At 45.7% G+C, this 17,602-nt stretch overlaps 1 protein-coding gene across 21 annotated transcripts in view; it reads left to right on the top strand.

Moving 5' to 3' along the window:
* Atxn7l1 (ataxin 7 like 1) overlaps window positions 1-17,602 on the top strand; it is a 226,933-nt gene that overhangs the window by 192,562 nt on the left and 16,769 nt on the right. For all 21 annotated transcript variants that reach the window (XM_031355676.1, XM_031355678.1, XM_031355691.1 and 18 more), the window contains 4 exons: window positions 271-545; window positions 3,069-3,151; window positions 4,018-4,268; window positions 17,107-17,299. In XM_031355676.1, coding sequence (XP_031211536.1) covers window positions 271-545; window positions 3,069-3,151; window positions 4,018-4,268; window positions 17,107-17,299 — 802 coding nt within the window. The remainder of the gene's footprint in view (window positions 1-270; window positions 546-3,068; window positions 3,152-4,017; window positions 4,269-17,106; window positions 17,300-17,602) is intronic.

The raw sequence follows: 17,602 nt of genomic DNA on the forward strand, positions 1-17,602 counted from the left end.
ATCAGAGGATCCATGGGGACAGCCAGCCTGGGAGGTAATCAGTCTGCTCTTATCCACCCTGGGCACCGTGCCAGCCCCTCACCCCCTGTTGGTCCTTTACTGGGCACAGATCTCCCTCCCATCAAAACGGGGAATCACGCTGCTCGCTTACAGGAGGAGCATAAATAAGTGATAAGGAAGTGTTGTGATAACGATAAGCGGGTGTAGCTCCTCGGTGGACCAGACCTATCAAAGAAGGCAGCGGTGCATGTGTGTTCCTTTATTTTTCAGCGTTCCAGTTCCCGTAGTCAGTTTAGAGAAAATTCCTAACCTAGTGAAGGCAGATGGTGCCAATGTCAAAATGAACTCTACAACCACTACGGCAGCCTCTTCCTCCTCCTCTGCCGTCTCCACCCCACCTTTAATTAAGCCCACCTTGATGTCCAAGGCAGTGCCACCTTCACCAGAGAAGATTTTAAATGGCAAGGGGATTCTGTCAGCCACCATAGACAAGAAGCACCCAAATGGCACCAAAAACAGCAACAAGCCTTACCGGAGACTTTCAGGTATGTGTCACTGTGGTTTGAGTCTGGCTCATGGTAAGACAACAACTGAGTCCCATCTGTAACCAGGGATGTGCTCGTAGAGGGAAACAGCTGTTTGGTTTGAACAGCGGCTCGGAGTGTAGCTGCAAGCAGGACCAGCACCTGAAAGTACCAGGGAGATGGTGCTCTCAGTCCAAATGCAGATAAGGTCCCCGGGCTAAGTTTTGAATTTGTCTGAAGCTATCCAGAAGTCCAGGAAACAAGAGGCTTTCTGTACCAACCAACAGTTTTAGACTCCGAGGGTCTTGTGAGCCTAGTGGCCATACACTGCTGTGAAAGAGGACTTGTCCGTGGGATAGCTGATAGCTCATGGCATGCTGGCTAGAACAGTCCAGTCATCGACTGTGCCATACGGGGAACTGTAGCCTCTGCCCTTCGGCCTCCTGGCTTTCTGGGTTGATTCTGCAGTTGGGCCTGGGGCTGACTTCTCTCCTATAGTCAGGAATTCCCATTGGGACCAGCATAGCAGATGGGGATGTGGGGAGGTCTCTCAGGTCCCTGCTCGGCCCCCTGAACAGACACATGGCCACTCAGAGGTGACAGTTGCTGTCTTAAAAGGAGGATGTTTGTCTCGGGTCTGTTGTTGAACTAAACCTGGCTTGTTCTGCTTTCTCCAAGTGACCAGAAGCTATGAGTTTCATAGCTTCTGCCCACACCATAATATGTTTTAAAAGTACTTGGGCCTACCCAAAAGCATTCAAATGAAACAGCCCTACACCTCTCTCCAAGGCCTGTTCACCCACAATAACGGTAAAGGGTGAACCTGATGAGACTTCACCTTATGGGCCAAGTCCTGCATTGCTAGCCAGTCTTCTCAACTGGAGTGTTCATCCTAGTGTGTGCGGGTGGGGTGGGGTCGGCCTATGCTGTGTCCAGAGGCTATGGGTCTCTTATTGAAACAGTAATACTACTTTGGCTTCTTCTAGCCTGTACCCTTATCGAAGTGGTGGTGGTGGGGGGGGACGACTTTTGTGTTTTGTGGGTTATCTTGTCTTGATGGGCTCTTTGCTAGTTTCTCCCTCACACATTCAACAGCCAACTCCTGTCCCTAGTCAAAACCCCATTCAGTTCCAACCTGAGGTGTTGGTGTGTGTCTGGGCACAGGCCTGACTCTGGTAGACCAAAGTGGAAGACCTCCAACCACAGGCTGCCGGGGGCCTGGCACCCACTCACTGCCTGCTGGATAGAGCTTTCTACAGAGGAAGGAAGGGAGGCATTTTGATGGCCCTAGGGCGGGAGACAGCTTGTACACAGCATCCCAGCTTCCATTGCAACATCCTCCTGATCCCCTAGACTTGAAAGTAGAGCGTTTATTTATTATGCTTCAAGTTTACACCAGCAAGTGCTGACAGTTTCTGGCCAAGGAACTCTCTTCAGTTTGCTGCCATCGAGGCCCTTACAGACACCTCACATTTCTAGAGACCTGGCACCCTTCCAAATCACTCCCTCTCCACCATTAAACATTGCCCACCCAGAGCCGTGGGAATCCCTGCTCTACAGGACTCAGGTGTTTGCCGGTGCCTACCAGAGACAGCACAGATTTTCCGAAAGCCTGAGGGTCCTTGAAAGGTTGCCACGCATTCCCACATCTTGCAGGTGTGGTAAGCATTTTTAGTAATCCCCAAAGAGATGAAGAGGCAGGAGGCACCGGAAGAACAATTAGCAGTCACTTCCATGGAAGCAGTCAACACGCCAGGCAGTATGAAGGGCATGGGGAAAGCCCTCCCTCAGTCATCCTTCACCTCTCAGGCCAGCATGTCCTGTCTTATCCTCCGGTGCAGCATCTGGACCGGGGCGACAAGCAAAGCGAGGTATAAGGGGGTTAGCAGCCTGTGTTCCTTGTGCCTTCAAGTTCAGACCCCCACAGCCACACTTTCTCCTGCCCCTGCCAGAGGCACTGCCAATTCCAGTTCAGGGAAATGACTTATCTATGAGGCTTTGTGGAAAGCCTTCACCAAGGGCTTTGTAAAGCATGGGAAAGGCCACCCTGACAAGTTGGTGAAAATGTTCCCACTTAAATAGATAAACCAGGAAGGCAGAGGTGGGACTGGAGACATGCATGGATTCTCTGAGCAGCCTGCTAAGGAGAGTCTTCGAACATCACAAGCAGGTCTAGGGTGGCAGTCTCTGCTCTGCAGCCACCATGCCAGAGCACCAAGGACCTGTGGGACTATTTTAAGTAAAATAAAGTATTTGCAAACAGCACGGTCCAACCTTCCTGCCCCCTGCTCTCACCCTGTTCCTTGTGCTGCCCTGTATCAGTCTCAGAAAGTCTGAGTTCAGAGTGGACCACCATTTTCCCCGAGTGGTTCTCGAAACATTTTAGCAGCTGGTTGGGGGAAGAGAAAAAGAAAAAAAAAAGATTGCCTGACAATGTCACACTTGTTGGTGGATATGTGCATTTTTTTTTAAAATGTAGTCTTAATGCCAAATCCTATTTAGTCTCCTTTTTTTCTTACATTTTTTGTTTGTTTCTTAAACCAGAGAGAGAATTTGACCCAAATAAACACTGTGGAGTATTGGATCCCGAGACAAAGAAACCTTGCACAAGATCCCTCACCTGCAAGGTATTTCTCTTTCCATAAAAAAATATTTCCTGCTCTTGCTGGGGCCTTTGTCGAAATGTTTGCATGCCACTCTCTGCTCACGGCAGGGTGTGGAGCCTCGACATGACCTCCAGCTGTTCTTTGTAAGGGAAATGGCTTTCGTCTCTGCCCACGGTAGCATAGTGCCTGCCTCAATCTGGCTGGCTTTTTAAGGGGAAGAGAGAGAGAGAGAGAAAAAAAAAAACACCCTAGGCTTCCCGTGTTACTTGGGAGGCCAGACAGTAAATTGTATTTATAGGCACTCACAGGCGGTTCTAAAGCCTGCTACGTTTTAATGTATGCAGGAACGGCGGCGGCGGCGGCGGCAGCGCCCAGAAAGGCAGCCCGGAGGGGTGGATGAAATACTGCTCTCTGATCTAGCCACTCGGGGTGACCAGGCGGACCCCAGGCCTCCGCTACTGGGTAGCCTCAAGTCCCGGGTTTCCTCCTGTCCTTCTAGTGCCTCTGGGGATCCAGGCTCTGGCCCTCTCTGCCTGGTGGCCCTGAATGCAAGGGCCCACTGGAGCCTCCTACCCACACCTGGATTGACTTTAGCTTTCCCTCGCGGGTGACTTTCATCCTAGGCTGTCCTGGGTTCTGCGCAGAAGCTCTCTCATGCCATTTGTCTGGAGGAAGCCTTGGCTTCTTAACACCTGGAGTGTAGGGCATGGTTGCGTTCGAGCGGTCTCTGCCTCTTCCCAGCCTCAGAACAGGAGCTGTTGCCTTGAAGTTGACTTTTTCAAGCACCTTTAAATGCCCATGGTTGCAATTTCGGAAATGCAGGCCGTGAGGAAGCAGGTGTATGTGGTGATCAAAGAGGCTGTGCTTCTCATGTCTCTTCTCCTTAGACACACTCGCTGAGCCATCGGAGAGCAGTCCCAGGCCGGAAAAAGCAATTTGACCTCCTCCTGGCGGAGCACAAAGCCAAGTCGCGGGAGAAAGAAGTGAAAGAGCATCTTCTGACTTCCGCTAGGGAGATACCTCCCAACCCGCCTGGACCCTCGCCTGATGCTCCGCAAGGATCTTCCGGGGGCACGGTGGCAGAGCCGAAAGTAGCATCCCCACCTAAATCCAGGCCACTCAACTCTGTACTTCCCAGGTAAGTCAGCAAGGGCCTTGAAGCAGCCCAAGCCCCGAGTCCAGGCCCTCTCTTCCTAGCAAGCTGTTTTGCGTGTGGCCTGCCAGTTCTTTGATATTTTACCCCAACCTCCTAGCTCCGTGAAGTTTAAATACGATCCTGCGCCTAAGGGGCTCAGCAATGCCTGCCACATGGTGTAGTCGGCAGCCTTCCTAGAAGACCTTTTTTATCAGACTGTGTGTTTTTACAGAGCCAGAGTGGGCTAGAAATAAACGCTGGAAGATTGGCACTTCAACCACCAGGCAACTTCCAGGCTGCCTGCGTTTTTATGTTGTTTGAAGACTCCTGGGGCAGAAAGGGGAAGCCTGGATAGATAAGTAGTTAGAATAGCTTAACAAGCTCCCAGGGACCTCTTGCCACTTGTCACACCTTCTTACGACTTATTTTCACCACTTCCCTATGGTCAGGATGAAGGGCACGTTGGTGCTATTGATGGTGAGCCACCTGTCTGGAGTTTTATTTAGTTGCACTGAATGGGAAGGAGAAAAAAAAAAACAGGAAAAAAGAATTACAATCCGTTTGGATTAAAAAAACACTTTAAGATCTGCCAATGTTTATTTTGGTGGGCAGGAGACCAATTTCCAGGTAACAGGAGTAGAACTAACTCTACGCATTCAAAAGTGTTATGGAGGGCTTGCTCCAGATGCAAGAAAGGTGTTGTCAGGCAAGGACAGAGGAAGAAAAAATGCACCTGACTCTGCTTCCCAAAAATCTAGAGTTCAGAAACAAGAGAAGACTCAAATGTCCATACTCGGCGTAAAATGGGGAATAGTAATATTCAGCAAGTGTAAATAGTGGTATTATCTGATTTTTTTTTCTTAACGCATGGATGTGTCCCAAAGGGTCACTGTGTTTGAACAGCAAACCAGCTTTGAGAGGACCATCCGTAGAAAAGAGGAGGGAGTTGTTGGCTTTTGGAGCAAAAGTCTGTTTGGTAGCAGTTGTGCGTGATTTTTCTACCTGTTGCAGTCTGAGGAACCAAGCTGTAGTTAAAGGCAAGTTCAGCCTTGGGCGCTTAGCCTTACCTGTTAGTGTAAGCTCCTCAGTTAATGGCCACCATCACACCTTTGCATCGATGTAGACATTTGTGTCATTGCAACCCCCTTACTTTGCAAGAGCATTTTATAATTACTTCTCATTATGTGTATAATGCCAGGTGTCCATCAAAGGTGTTACCCTTCTTTTAGAGTCAATTCCATTCCAAACTTCTGGACTTCAGTTGTATAAGCAGTATTAGCTCACCATTCTCCAAGACCCTTTGTAAATGATTGAAACTTCAGATAAAACCAACCCATGTATATACTATGTTTTCTCCTATGTTTCCTATGATAAAATTTAATTTATAAATTGGGCACAGTAACTAATAATGAAATAAAATAGAACAGTTGTAAAAATATATTGTAACAAAAATCATCGTTACTTATCTTGCACTTTGGGACCATGATTATATAAAACAAAGGTTACTAGATTTCACATACTGCTATACTGTTGCAGTTAGTCTGAAAGTGGCTACTAAGGGACTGATAGGGTCAACACTTGGATACATTGACAACAGTGATTAGTATCCTGGAGGGACAGAGCCGGACTGCTCAGCATTTCATCACACTACTCAGAACTTCAAACATATGAGCTGCCTATGTGTCTAATTTTCCACTTAATATTCGTAGTTCTCACTTGACCATGAGTGACTGGAAAAGAGCAGGCAGGGGTAAGGGCCGACTGTGTAGAATGACTTTCAAATCCTTTGTAGCTACTGAATACTTTTTTTTTTTCACTACAACTCATCCTTCCACAGTACCTGATACTGGCAGACTGACCTCTACCTGAAGCCACATGGACCTGGGGCTGGTATCACCCAGACCACAGTGGTCTCTTAAAGACTCCCCAAGCAAAATTAGTTTGATAGCTCTTTTTTTTTTGGGGGGGGGGGGGTAGAAGGGATCTCATGAAATCCAGACTGGCCTCAAAATCTCTACAGAGACGAGGCTGAACTCCTCATCATTTTAGCTCTACCTTCTAAGAGCTGACTCCGTGCATGTCTCGTAGAAGCCAACTTAGATGGCTCATTCATGAAACATTTCTCCCAAGTTTGAGATGATGGGACCCTTCTTCATCAGTGGTGTCTGAGTTAACAGAGAAGTAGGGGCGCTAGCTGCCAAAGCCAGAGCAGACAGAGAGGACTTTAGGGATCTTCTTAGCTTTGTTCCTTATGCTGTGGGGTTTTTTAGGAGAATGTCCACTTGTAGGAAACACCAGGTGTTTATGTTCTCTTTGGGAAGCAGGAGACCTGGATAAGCTTCATTTCAAAATGACTGTCTTTATAAAGAAAAGAGACAAAGCGTAATGACAAACATTAGTAAGGGGATTACTCTTTAGTACATGGCTGGACTCTTCCAAAGTGAATGAACAGAAACAAAGTCCACAGATTAGTAAAATCCTGTGCAGTCAAATTAAAAATGTAACATCAAAATCACACAAAACCTTCAAGAGCATGTACTTACTCCTATTAATGTGATAGATATCCCATCAATACTAACAACTAACATCACACATGAATGGGATTTTTATAACTCTTTTTATGATTTTTTTATAGAGAGCCATAATACATGCTAGTCATCTTTTGTTCATCTTTTCAGTGATCTTAAGTCTAGCCCATTCTTTTTTTTATTAGATGTTTTCTTTATTTACAGTATCTCCTATCCCAGGTTCCCCTTCAAAATAAAAATAAAATAAAATAAAAAAAACAAAAACTAAAAACAAAAAGTCCAGCCCATTCTTGTCAAGGATTGTTAACAAAGAAACTTGGCTCTGGAGATTGAAAGTCGTAACTTAAGTTGGGCTTGGTAGCATACACCTATGCTCTCGATAATTGGGATATCAAGAGTCTTAACACTAGCCTGGGTTATACCATGAGAGAGTTATACCTTAAATTAGATAAGAAGAGCTGCAACAGAGTTGGAAGTAGAATCCTCACCTCCATGCTTTCTAACTAGATAAGCTTATCCATGGCTCAGATTCCCTCCAGACTCAGATTGTCTAGCCATTTAGTGATGGGACCAGAGAGACTACTTAGAGACTTAGACCACTTCCTGCTCTTTCTTGCTTTTTTTAGATAGGGTTTCTCCCTCCCTCCCTCCCTCCCTCCCTTCCTCCCTCCCTCCCTCTCTCTCTCTCTGTCTCTGTGTCTCTCTGTCTCTCTGTCTCTGTCTCTCCTCTCTCTCTCTCTCTCTCTCTCTCCAGAGCCCTGGCTATGCTAGAACTCACTGTGTAGATCAGGCTGGCCTCAAACTCACAGAGTATGCCTCCCAGATGCTGGGGTTAAGGGTAAATGCTACCACACCTAACACTAACTGCTCTTGCAGAGGACCCTGGTTCAGTTTTCAGCACCCAGCTGGCAGCTCATGACCTATAACTCCAGTTCCAGACAATTTGACTCTCTGTCTGGCTCCTGAGAGCAACAGGTACACATGTGATGCACGTATGCAAATACCCTTAATCATGGTCATTTTGTTTTGCTCTAAAAATTTATCTGACACTGGACAATGTATAAAGAAAAGAGGTTTATCAGGCTCATAATTCTAGTGGCTAGGAAGTGCCAGCAGCATGGCGCCAGCCTCACATAGCATCTCTCTGGCTGTGTTATACACAGTGGAGCAGCAGAAGGGCAAAGTGCTGTCTGCAGACAGAACACGTGTGGTGGTTTGACTATGTTTGGCCCATGGTAAGTGGCACTATTGGGAGGTATGGCCTTGTTGGAGGAAGTGTGCCACCGTGTAGGTGGGCTTTGTGGTTTCTTAGTGCTCAAGCTTCTCCCATTGCAGAAGAGAGTCCCCTCCTGGCTTCCCATGGAAGACAGTCTCCTGTCTGCCTGTGGATTGTAAGAACCTAGAACTCTTGGCTTCTCTAGCACCAAGTCTGCCTGCACGATGCCATGTTTCCCACCATGATGATAATGGACGGAACCTCTGAGACCTAAGTCAGCCACAATTAAATGTTTGCCTTTATAAGAGTTGCCTTGGTCACAGAGTCTCTTTACAGCAAACAAACCTTAATTAAGACAGAAATTGGTGCCGGAAGTAGGGGCTGTTATGGTTGGAAAAGCTAAATGGAAGGCTTTAGAGTTACTTCTGCCAAAGAAAATAGTGAATCAAAAGCAGTATCATATCCCTGGAGCGATTGCAGAAATTAGTGCCCCAATCAAGGACCTGAAAGATGCACAAGTGTAGTTTCCATGACATCTCCCTTTGAGTCTTCTTTCTGACCAGTGCAGAAGACAGATGGATCGTGGAGAATGACAATTGGCTATCGAAAGTTAAATCAAATAGTAACTCTAATTGCAGCTGCTGTAGCTGACGTAGTGTCCTTACTTGAGCCCACCTGCACACTAACACACTTCCTCCAACAGGGCTACACCTATTCCAACAAGCCCACACCTCCTAATAGTGCTAGTTCCCATGGGCCAAGCATATTCAACCACCACAACATGTATAAACAAGGAAACGAGACCAGAGAAAGGTCAGGCTCCCTCTTATATATGAAAGTTGGAGCCCTCAAAACCTGGTTACTTTCCTTGTACTACAATCCGAAGGTTCCACTACTTCAAAAACACCACCCTGGGAACCAAACTTGCAGGGTATGAGCCTTTGGGAAACAGTCTACATTCAAATTATAACACACAACCATTGACTCCATTTCTTTGCCCTCTACCCTAAGGGAACACATTTCTTGCCCCCAAAGAGACCAAGGATTATGGGTCCTAGCCCAGTCAAATGCATCTAAACTCAATTGAAAAGGAGAGGAGAGCAAAGAGACCATCTGGGTTGTGACAGGCCACACTCTAGCTCCTAGTGAGAAGAAGGAGAGATAGCCTGTAAAAGCCAGTGCCAATAAAATGTGAGTGTTGTCCTGGGTTATAGACCTCACACATCTGAGCCAGAGTATAAACTGGCCAATCCCAATGGCTCTTACACCACAAGGGGTGATGCGGAGACAGGCAGATAGATGGTCCTAAGTTGCTGGCTGAGGACAGGGATATGTGTGGAGAACACTGGGAGAACCTTCTGGGCACATTACATAGTCTTGCTGTCCCTGACTTCTGCATTTGTGCCCTCTAGGTCTGCAGACTTTGAAGTCAACAGACAGACAGGTCTCTTTACCTTCTTGTGTTTGTTTGTTGTTTAAGATTTGTTTTTATTTGTTTTTATTTTATGGTGTGTGTGTGTGTGTGTGTGTGTATGTGTGTGTGTGTGTGTGTGAGAGAGAGAGAGAGAGAGAGAGAGAGAGAGAGAGAGAGTGAGTTGTGGTCTGTCCAATGTGGGTCCTGGGAACTGAATTTAGATCCTATTTATTGCAGAGCTATCTCTCCAACTTCATTTGTTTGTTTATTTTTGTTATGATGGGGGAAAAGACAAGATCTTGCTATATAGTCCAAGTTAGCCTCAAAATCACTATTTAATTTAGGTCTCAAAATTATAATTCTTGGTTGGGTATGGTGATTCATGCCTTTCATCCCAGCACTCAAGAGGCAGAGGCAGGGACCAGCCTGATCCATAAATAGTAAGTTCCAGGGAATATGTAGAGAGACCCTATCTCAAAAAACAAACAAACAACAACAACAACAACAACAAAAACAAAGGGGAAAAAGGCATTTATATCATACGCTTCTACAGACCATCTCGTTTCTGTGTTCAGACCTCGTTTTGCCTATTCAGGGTCTTACTCAGCTTTCCTTCCTAGGAATTTCCTCCGCCCACCTCCTCCCTTCTTTTATCTGGCAACTAGGACTTACTATTGAATGTTTCAACCATCTGTTCTTTAATTAAACTTCATTTTTATCAAAGTTATATGGGTTCACAGTTCAAAAATCAAATGGTGCCTGAAAAGTCAGCAACAGCAGCAGCAGCAGCAGCAGCAGTAGCTCCAGCCAGTGGAGCGCATTTCACTGTGCCTGTTTCCTGGCTCCTGCCCGGTATGTTCCCTTCTCTGCCTTGCTTCTTTGCTTTGATGGAGTAGTTCCTTCAGTAGCTGCCTGTGAAGAGGTTCATGGGAGATCAGTTTTAGAGTCCTCACCCAGCAAGCAGGCTTTCATTCTACCTTAATGCGGAATTGATGATCTCTGTGAGTATACAACTGGATTGGAAATAATTTCCTTGCAGAATTTTGAAGACACTTTGCCGTGACTCTCAGCACGAGGAGTCTCTACCATGACACCTGACATCCTGACTCCCAGACAAGCTTTTACCTCCAAAGCATGGGCCCTAAAAGTTTTCAGGGATGTCTCCAATGTTTTTAATTTTTATTATCTTCACATATTAGAAACTGAGTCTCACTGGATAGACCTGGCTGGCTTTGACCTTGAGATTCTCCTGCCTCAGCTTTTCAAGTGCACCATCATGCCACAGGGAACAGACTTCTCCTTTGGTGTAGCTCTTTTTCTCTTCAGTGAAGTGGATACTTGGTAGATCTAAACAATATGAAAATGCCTGTCCTGTCCTATCCTGTCCTGTACTCACATGGTTTCCTGTTGTAATTTAGATACATTTCTCCCCAGTGTTGTCTGTATTTTCTTTTCTTTGGCTTCTTCTTAGTGGAATGCTGGGCATTTTTCTCTGATCTTTTAATTTAATAAGTTTCTTCTTTAAATGTCTTGTTCTACTTTGTATAAGATTGCTTTTTAGTTTACTTCTTTTGGTTGATGGTGTGTTTGTGTGTGTGTTGTGGGTGTGTTGGGGGTGTACATGTGTGTGTGAGCACTTGGAGGCCAGTACTTTAGTGACCTCCTCTATTGCTTTCTGTTCCTTTGAGAAAAGGAGCTCTTCAGATCCCTTACTGAACCCGGAGCTCTCGGTCTTCTACAAGACTGGCAGCCAGTAATCCCTGGTGATTATCCTGTCTGCATCATTGCTGGTGCTGGGGTTGCAGATGTGCACAGGATCACACCCCGCTTTTACAGGAGTGCTGGGTCCATGCCCAAGTCCTCATACTATCACAGCAAACATTCTCTCTTGTTTTGTATGAATGTATTCCTTTTTCTTTCTTTCTTTCTTTCATTTACTTATTCACTGTACATCCCACCTCCTCCTGGTAACCCCTCACACAGATCCCCTCCCCTTCTCCTCTGAGAAGGGGGGCCCCCACCCTAGGTATGACCTCCTCTCCCCTCACATACCAAGTCACTGCAGAAGTAAGCGCATCTTCTCCCACTGAGGCCAATCAAGGCCACCCAGTTAGTGGATCAAGATCCACAGCATAACAAACATTTGTAATCACTGAGGCCTCCCCTCAGCCTTTTATTTATTGAAGATGGGGGTCTCAGCAGGTGTGGTAGCACACACCTTTAATCCCAGAACACAGGAGGCAGGGTCTCAGTGAGTTTGAAGCCAACTCGGTATACATAGTGAGTTCTAGAACAGCCAGGGATATAGAGAGAGACCAGGTTTCAAAAAAACCAAAAAGTTAAAAAATGGGGGGTCTATTTTAGTCACTTCATTCTATTGCTGTGAAGAGACACCATGTCCAAGGCAACTCATAAAAGAAAGCACTTAATTAGGGGCTCATTTACAGTTCCAGAGGTTTAGTCCATTGCCATCATATCACTGAGCATAGTGGCATGTAAGTGTGGTGCTGGAGAAGTAGCTGAGAGCTATATCCTTAACAATAGGCCAAGAGAGATTCTGTGATTGGCATGAGCTTTTGAAACCTCAAGGTCCACTCCCAGTGACAGACTTCCAGCAACAAGGCCACACCTACTCCAACGGGGCCACACCTCCTAATCCTTCTAATTCTTTCAAATAGTGCCACTGCCTGGTGACTAAGCATTCACACATAAGAACTTATGGGAGCCATTCTTATTCAAATCACTACAGGGTCTCACTATAAGCCTTAAACTCAAAATTGTCCTGCCTATGCCTCCTGGTAGTTGGGATTGTGAGCCTGTGCCGACATGCCTGGTTTATCTCATTAGTTTTATCCAGTTGTTTATTTTATAAGACATTAATTTCTCTGAAGTAATACAACTCTTTTTTTGGGAATTGTTTGTGCTGGAGAACAACCCAGGGCCTTTCAGATCTCTGTTGTACCACCAAGCCTTATGTCAAACAGTGTAATAGCATTCTTGTAGATGTGAAGATGGGTTTTTAGCTTTTCTGCTTTCCCTCATGGTTCTTGCTCATTTGGGGTTTTTCCCACTTGTGTGTCATTGTCTTTTGTGCTTGCTAGTCAGCTTCATGTTGAGGCTGCTGTAGAAATGCCAGGTAATTGCTGACCATGAATAGCCGGAAGATAGGTCCCAGCAAGTTGGCTGGAAGTCTCCATGTGGAGACCCAAAAGAGCATCCATCTGGTTACAAGGCCCTAAAGTCTGGAAGATTCCTTGCAGCTGGGCAGTTTCTTCATAAAAGAATGCTGCTTGATCTCATGGGCAGCTTAGGTATCTGGCATTCCTCCTTAAAGACAATCCCTTGGTCCTGTTTGCAACCTGTGCTTTACGTCTACTCCCTGACTTGGAAAGTCAGGAGTAAAGGCTTGGAAGCCTGTATCTACACTGCTCCAGTTCATTTTCTCTTACAAGAAAACCTGTGTTTCTCCCTAGAAGATTGACTGAGATGGGAACAGTGTCCTGTCAGGTGCGGTATTATTTGGTGGTGTGAAGTGGTAAAGATGTAGAGATGACCTGTATGGAGGCCAACTGTTGCTCAGCTATGTCTAGTTCTCATCTAAGTAGCTATCTCCCTCTCTCCTTCCCTCCCTTCTTCTCTCCCTCCCTTCCTTTGTCCCTCCCTCCCCCCTCCCTCCCTTCCTCCCTCCCTTCCTTCCTTCCTTCCTTTTGTCTTTCTTGTAGCCCAGGCTTGCCTTGAACTGCTGATCCTCCTGCCGTGGACTCATCCACAGTTTGTAGCCCTCAGTAGATCAGGCCCCTAGCTTCCCAGACATTTCACAGCAAGTCAGCTCCTTTCCCACTAGTCAGCACTTCTCCAGGCCCATTGTCTTCTAAAGCTATGCGGAAATCTGTTCATACATGTATCCGTTCAAGTTCTTCAGGTGCGAATAGCAGAACCTTGAACTATTGAAGCTTCAGTCATGAGGATTCTTACCAAATGTGACAAGGAGTCCACAGGTGAGGGGAGCCAGTTCCCAGACATCAGGCAAGGCATTGCTCTGCTGCATTCCTGTCCCTCCCCCAACCAAGTGCACATGCACGTGCCTGTGCGTGTGTGTGTGTGTGTGTGTGTGTGTGTGTGTGTGTGTGTGTGTGAGTGTGTGTGTGTGTGTGTTGGGGGTATGTGAGTCCTATGTAGAAGTCAGAGGACAATCCTATGGAATCTGTTCTCTCTCTGCACCTTTACATGACTTTTGGATTTTGAACCCAGGTCACCACAGCAAGTGCTGTGTGACACTGTGCATCTCAGTGGCCCTCTTTGCATTTTGTTTGAAATTTTTACCCTCTTTGGAGTCCCTGGGGCTTCATCCTCTGAGTGCAATAGCAAGATGGCCACAGCCACCTCAGTGCGTCCAACTTCATGGTCCAGATGAAGCCGAGACCACTTTCCACGCGCGTTCTTCACCAGTTCTCTTAAACATCCTTCATATTTTAAAGCAGTTTTAAGCTGATAGAAAAATTCAGTTGAGCTGGGCGGTGGTGGCGCATGCCTTTAATCCCAACACTTGGGAGGCAGGTGGATTTCTGAGTTCGAGGCGAGCCTGGTCTACAGAGTGAGTTTCAGGCCAGCCAGGGCTACACAGAGAAACCCTGTCTCGAAAAAAAAAATTCAGTTGAAATGAGAGATATTTCTTATATTCACTCTGCTCAACCCATCACACACATGTGACAGAAATTTCCTGTGTCGTGTGTGTGTGTGTGCGCGCGCGCGCATGTGTGTGTGTGTGCGTGCATACCCCTTTCTAAGCCAATCATTAATAAACACAATTAAAAAGAGCCCACATGGGTATGGGGTGACTATCATCATTTTTCTGCTGCTCAATATTCTTTGATTCTATTCCCCTTTAAAAAAAAAATCCCTTAAGTATCTTTGTTGTGGAAATTGGGGAAGAAAGCTAATGGTTAAGTGTGATTCTTATATCTCACTTCATGGACAGTCTTTAAAGTTTGGTATTTACTGCATCCTTATCTACTATAGCACAGACATGAACACAAGCTCAGTGTCGGCTTATAGGTGAATACATAAAGAAATTTGGGGCCGGGTATGTCTGTGCATACTCTAATTCCAGCACTTGAAAGGCTGGAGCGAGAAACTATTGACTTCAAGGATAGCCTGGGCTTCATAGCGAAGAGAGAAGCCCATTGTTGGGGGTAGGGGCATTGTCGGTACTTGCCTGTCATCCTAGCACTTAGAAGGTATTGAAGGCAGAGGCGGGAGAAATAGGCATTCAGGGTCACCCTCAGCTACACAGTGAGTTTGAAACCATCCTGATCTACATGTGACCCTGTCTTAAAAAAAAATTTAAAACAAAACCAAAAGAAGGTTTATTACATGTAACATAATTACTCAGCCACAAAAAGATGGCAGTCTAGCCATTTTCAGCAACATGAATAAATGTTGAGAGGGTTCTATTAACTAAAAACAAGTCCAAAAATCCTATATGATCCTACTTTTATGTTGACTCTTAAAAAGTTCAACTCAAATAGAAGGCAGAAGCCGAACACAGTAGTGTGGTCCTGTAATTCCAGCAGTGGGAGAGTGAAGCAGGAGTATTGTGAGGCTAGCCTGAGCTGCATAGCAAGACCCTATGGTAAGCTCCCCACCTCTGATAAAAAATGAGAAAGGAGGGGAGGGAGAGGAAAAGGAAGGCAAGGGAAAGAAGAGACTCGAGTATTAGTGACCATCTGAGGGGTGGAGAGGAATGACAGGAGCCAGGACAGGTCCAAGTCCAGAGTAAGTTATGGGGGCACAATGCCCAAAGGCAACTCTAATTGATAAGACCGTGTTACAGATCTAAGGGTCACTGTGAAAAAGAAAAAAATGGGGGGGGGGCAACTGTGCTGCTCAAAAGTGAGTTCAAGGCCATCCCTGAGTAACTCGATAAGATAATGTCCCAAAAGAAAACTGGAAAAGAAGGAGTTCCAGCTAGTGGTAGAACACTTGTCTAGCTGGCATAAAGCCCTGAGTTCGACTCCTAGTTGGTGGTAGAAATGTAACTCTTAAGAAATGACGGATATGTTAATTTTTTAGCTAACTTGATTAACTAACAGGATGTACATATATCAGCAGCATGTGGTGGCCCATGCCTGGTCTCCCATCACTTGGGAGGTAGCAAGAGAACAATAGTGGCCATCCTCCATGACACAGTAAATTCAAGGCCAGCCTGGGCTACATGAGACCCTATACTGTAATGTATATCTGTAAAACAAGGAAAAAATGAAAACAAGAAAACAGGACTTCTTCAGTTTCTTTCTTACACATATGGGAATATTGTCAATGTTTGTCTTGAAAATTCCCTACATGCTGAAAAGCAGTGATATATAATGAATACCTACCTAACCTAATTTTAACAGTTGTTATATTAATGTTACAATTTTATTTGTAATATATTCTTGTTAGTGTCTTTTGCCTATGACTTTTCACTTGTAAAGACTTCTTACAAAAGTGAAAATAGCTGGTTGTTGTGGCACTTGCCAGTGGAATTTGCTGAAAAGGTGTAGGCAAGTAAGATCTTGAGTTCAAGTCCAGCCTACGTTACATGTCTTGCATTTTGCCAGGCTAAGTGGTACATGTCTTTAATCCAGGCACTCTGGATTAATGCAGGCAGATCTCTGTGTGTCTGAAGCCAGCTTGGTCTACATAAAGAATTCTAGGCCAACCAGGGCTACATAGAGACCCTGTCTTGTAAAACAAAGCAAAACAAAACAGACAAACAAACAAAAATCAGTTTTCCTGTATAACCAAGATACAGTTAACAAAATCCAGGTTACCTTTTTCCTGCAGGACAAGAAGGATTTGCCATGATGGCTGAACTACTGCTCAAGAGCCTTTTAGAAAATTTAGAAACAGCAGTCACATGGCAGCTTACAACTGTCTATAAGATCAGGATCCTGGTTTATCTTTTTGGCCCCTCAGACACCCAGAGGCACAACTGATGAACAGATATACATGCAGACAAGTTTCTCTTACATATAAAATAAAATAATAATAATAATAAATCTGTTTCCATGGCTGGGAGTAGAGTGTGACTCGGGAGTAGAGTGCTTGCCTAATTGTGTTCAAAGCCTCAGACTTTAGCCCCAGCACTGCATTGACTGGGCAGAGTGTCGCACAACTATGACCTCAGATACTCTGGGGGAAAGACAAGAGACTCAGAAGTTCAAGGTCATCCTTGACTCCTTAGTGAGTTCAAGGCCTGAGATGAATGAGATACATTCTCAAATTGTGGTTTTTTGTTTGGTTGGTTTTTAACTCATGTATGCACACTAAGGCAGTCTGAAAAGACATAAACCAAAATGTTGGTAACACTTGATCTTGGATGAGTGTTTGTAGATGAACTCCCAGAAGACAGACACTAGACTGGGTAAGTTCACATGCCACAGTCTCCTTGCTCACACTAGGGGTTTTCCCATGGGCTTGCATTGTACTCCAGAGGCAGCAAGCCAGAGAGCACTGTACTACTAAAGGTAGTGGGTCCCCCGCAGAGAGCTATCAACCCTCCAGCTTAATGCTTTCTCTTCAGAAAGTAGCCATTGGCTCGTCCTCCCTGACGTGGCAGGGCTGCTGTTCGGTGGCATGAAACAGGTGGATCTGACTTCCTTAAGACAACTTGTTCTCTGTGTTCTCCCCTCTCACCCTTAGACCATCATCTGCAAATAGCATAAGCAGCAGTACATCTTCAAACCACAGCGGCTACACTCCAGAACCCCCTCTACCCCCAGCTGGAGGCGACCTTGCCAGCCGACTGTCCAGTGATGAAGGGGAGATGGACGGACCCGATGAATCCGAGAAGTTAGACTGTCAGTTCTCCACGCACCACCCCAGACCTCTTGCGGTAGGCCGCCTCTGTCCCTTCCATGCCATGTCCCATGTTGCTTTGAAGGCCCCATTGGTGATGGCAACAGAGGCCTGATTTCCTAAGGAAAGGGTTCTAGAGTAGCCTCATTAGAAGGCTTTCCCAAAGGTGAAATGGCATAAGCGGTGTGCTTGAACATCATGGAATGAAATGAAGGGGTTTCCCACTGGCTGTATATAATCCCTTAAGAATGCTTGAGAAATGGTGTCTACATAAGTGCTCTTGGGAACCAGCTTTCTGACCTTGCACATCTGAAAACAGAGCCTCTGGTCCAGGGTTAGC

The sequence above is a fragment of the Mastomys coucha genome, unplaced genomic scaffold (assembly GCF_008632895.1).
Source record: "Mastomys coucha isolate ucsf_1 unplaced genomic scaffold, UCSF_Mcou_1 pScaffold6, whole genome shotgun sequence".
Taxonomy (NCBI): domain Eukaryota; kingdom Metazoa; phylum Chordata; class Mammalia; order Rodentia; family Muridae; genus Mastomys; species Mastomys coucha.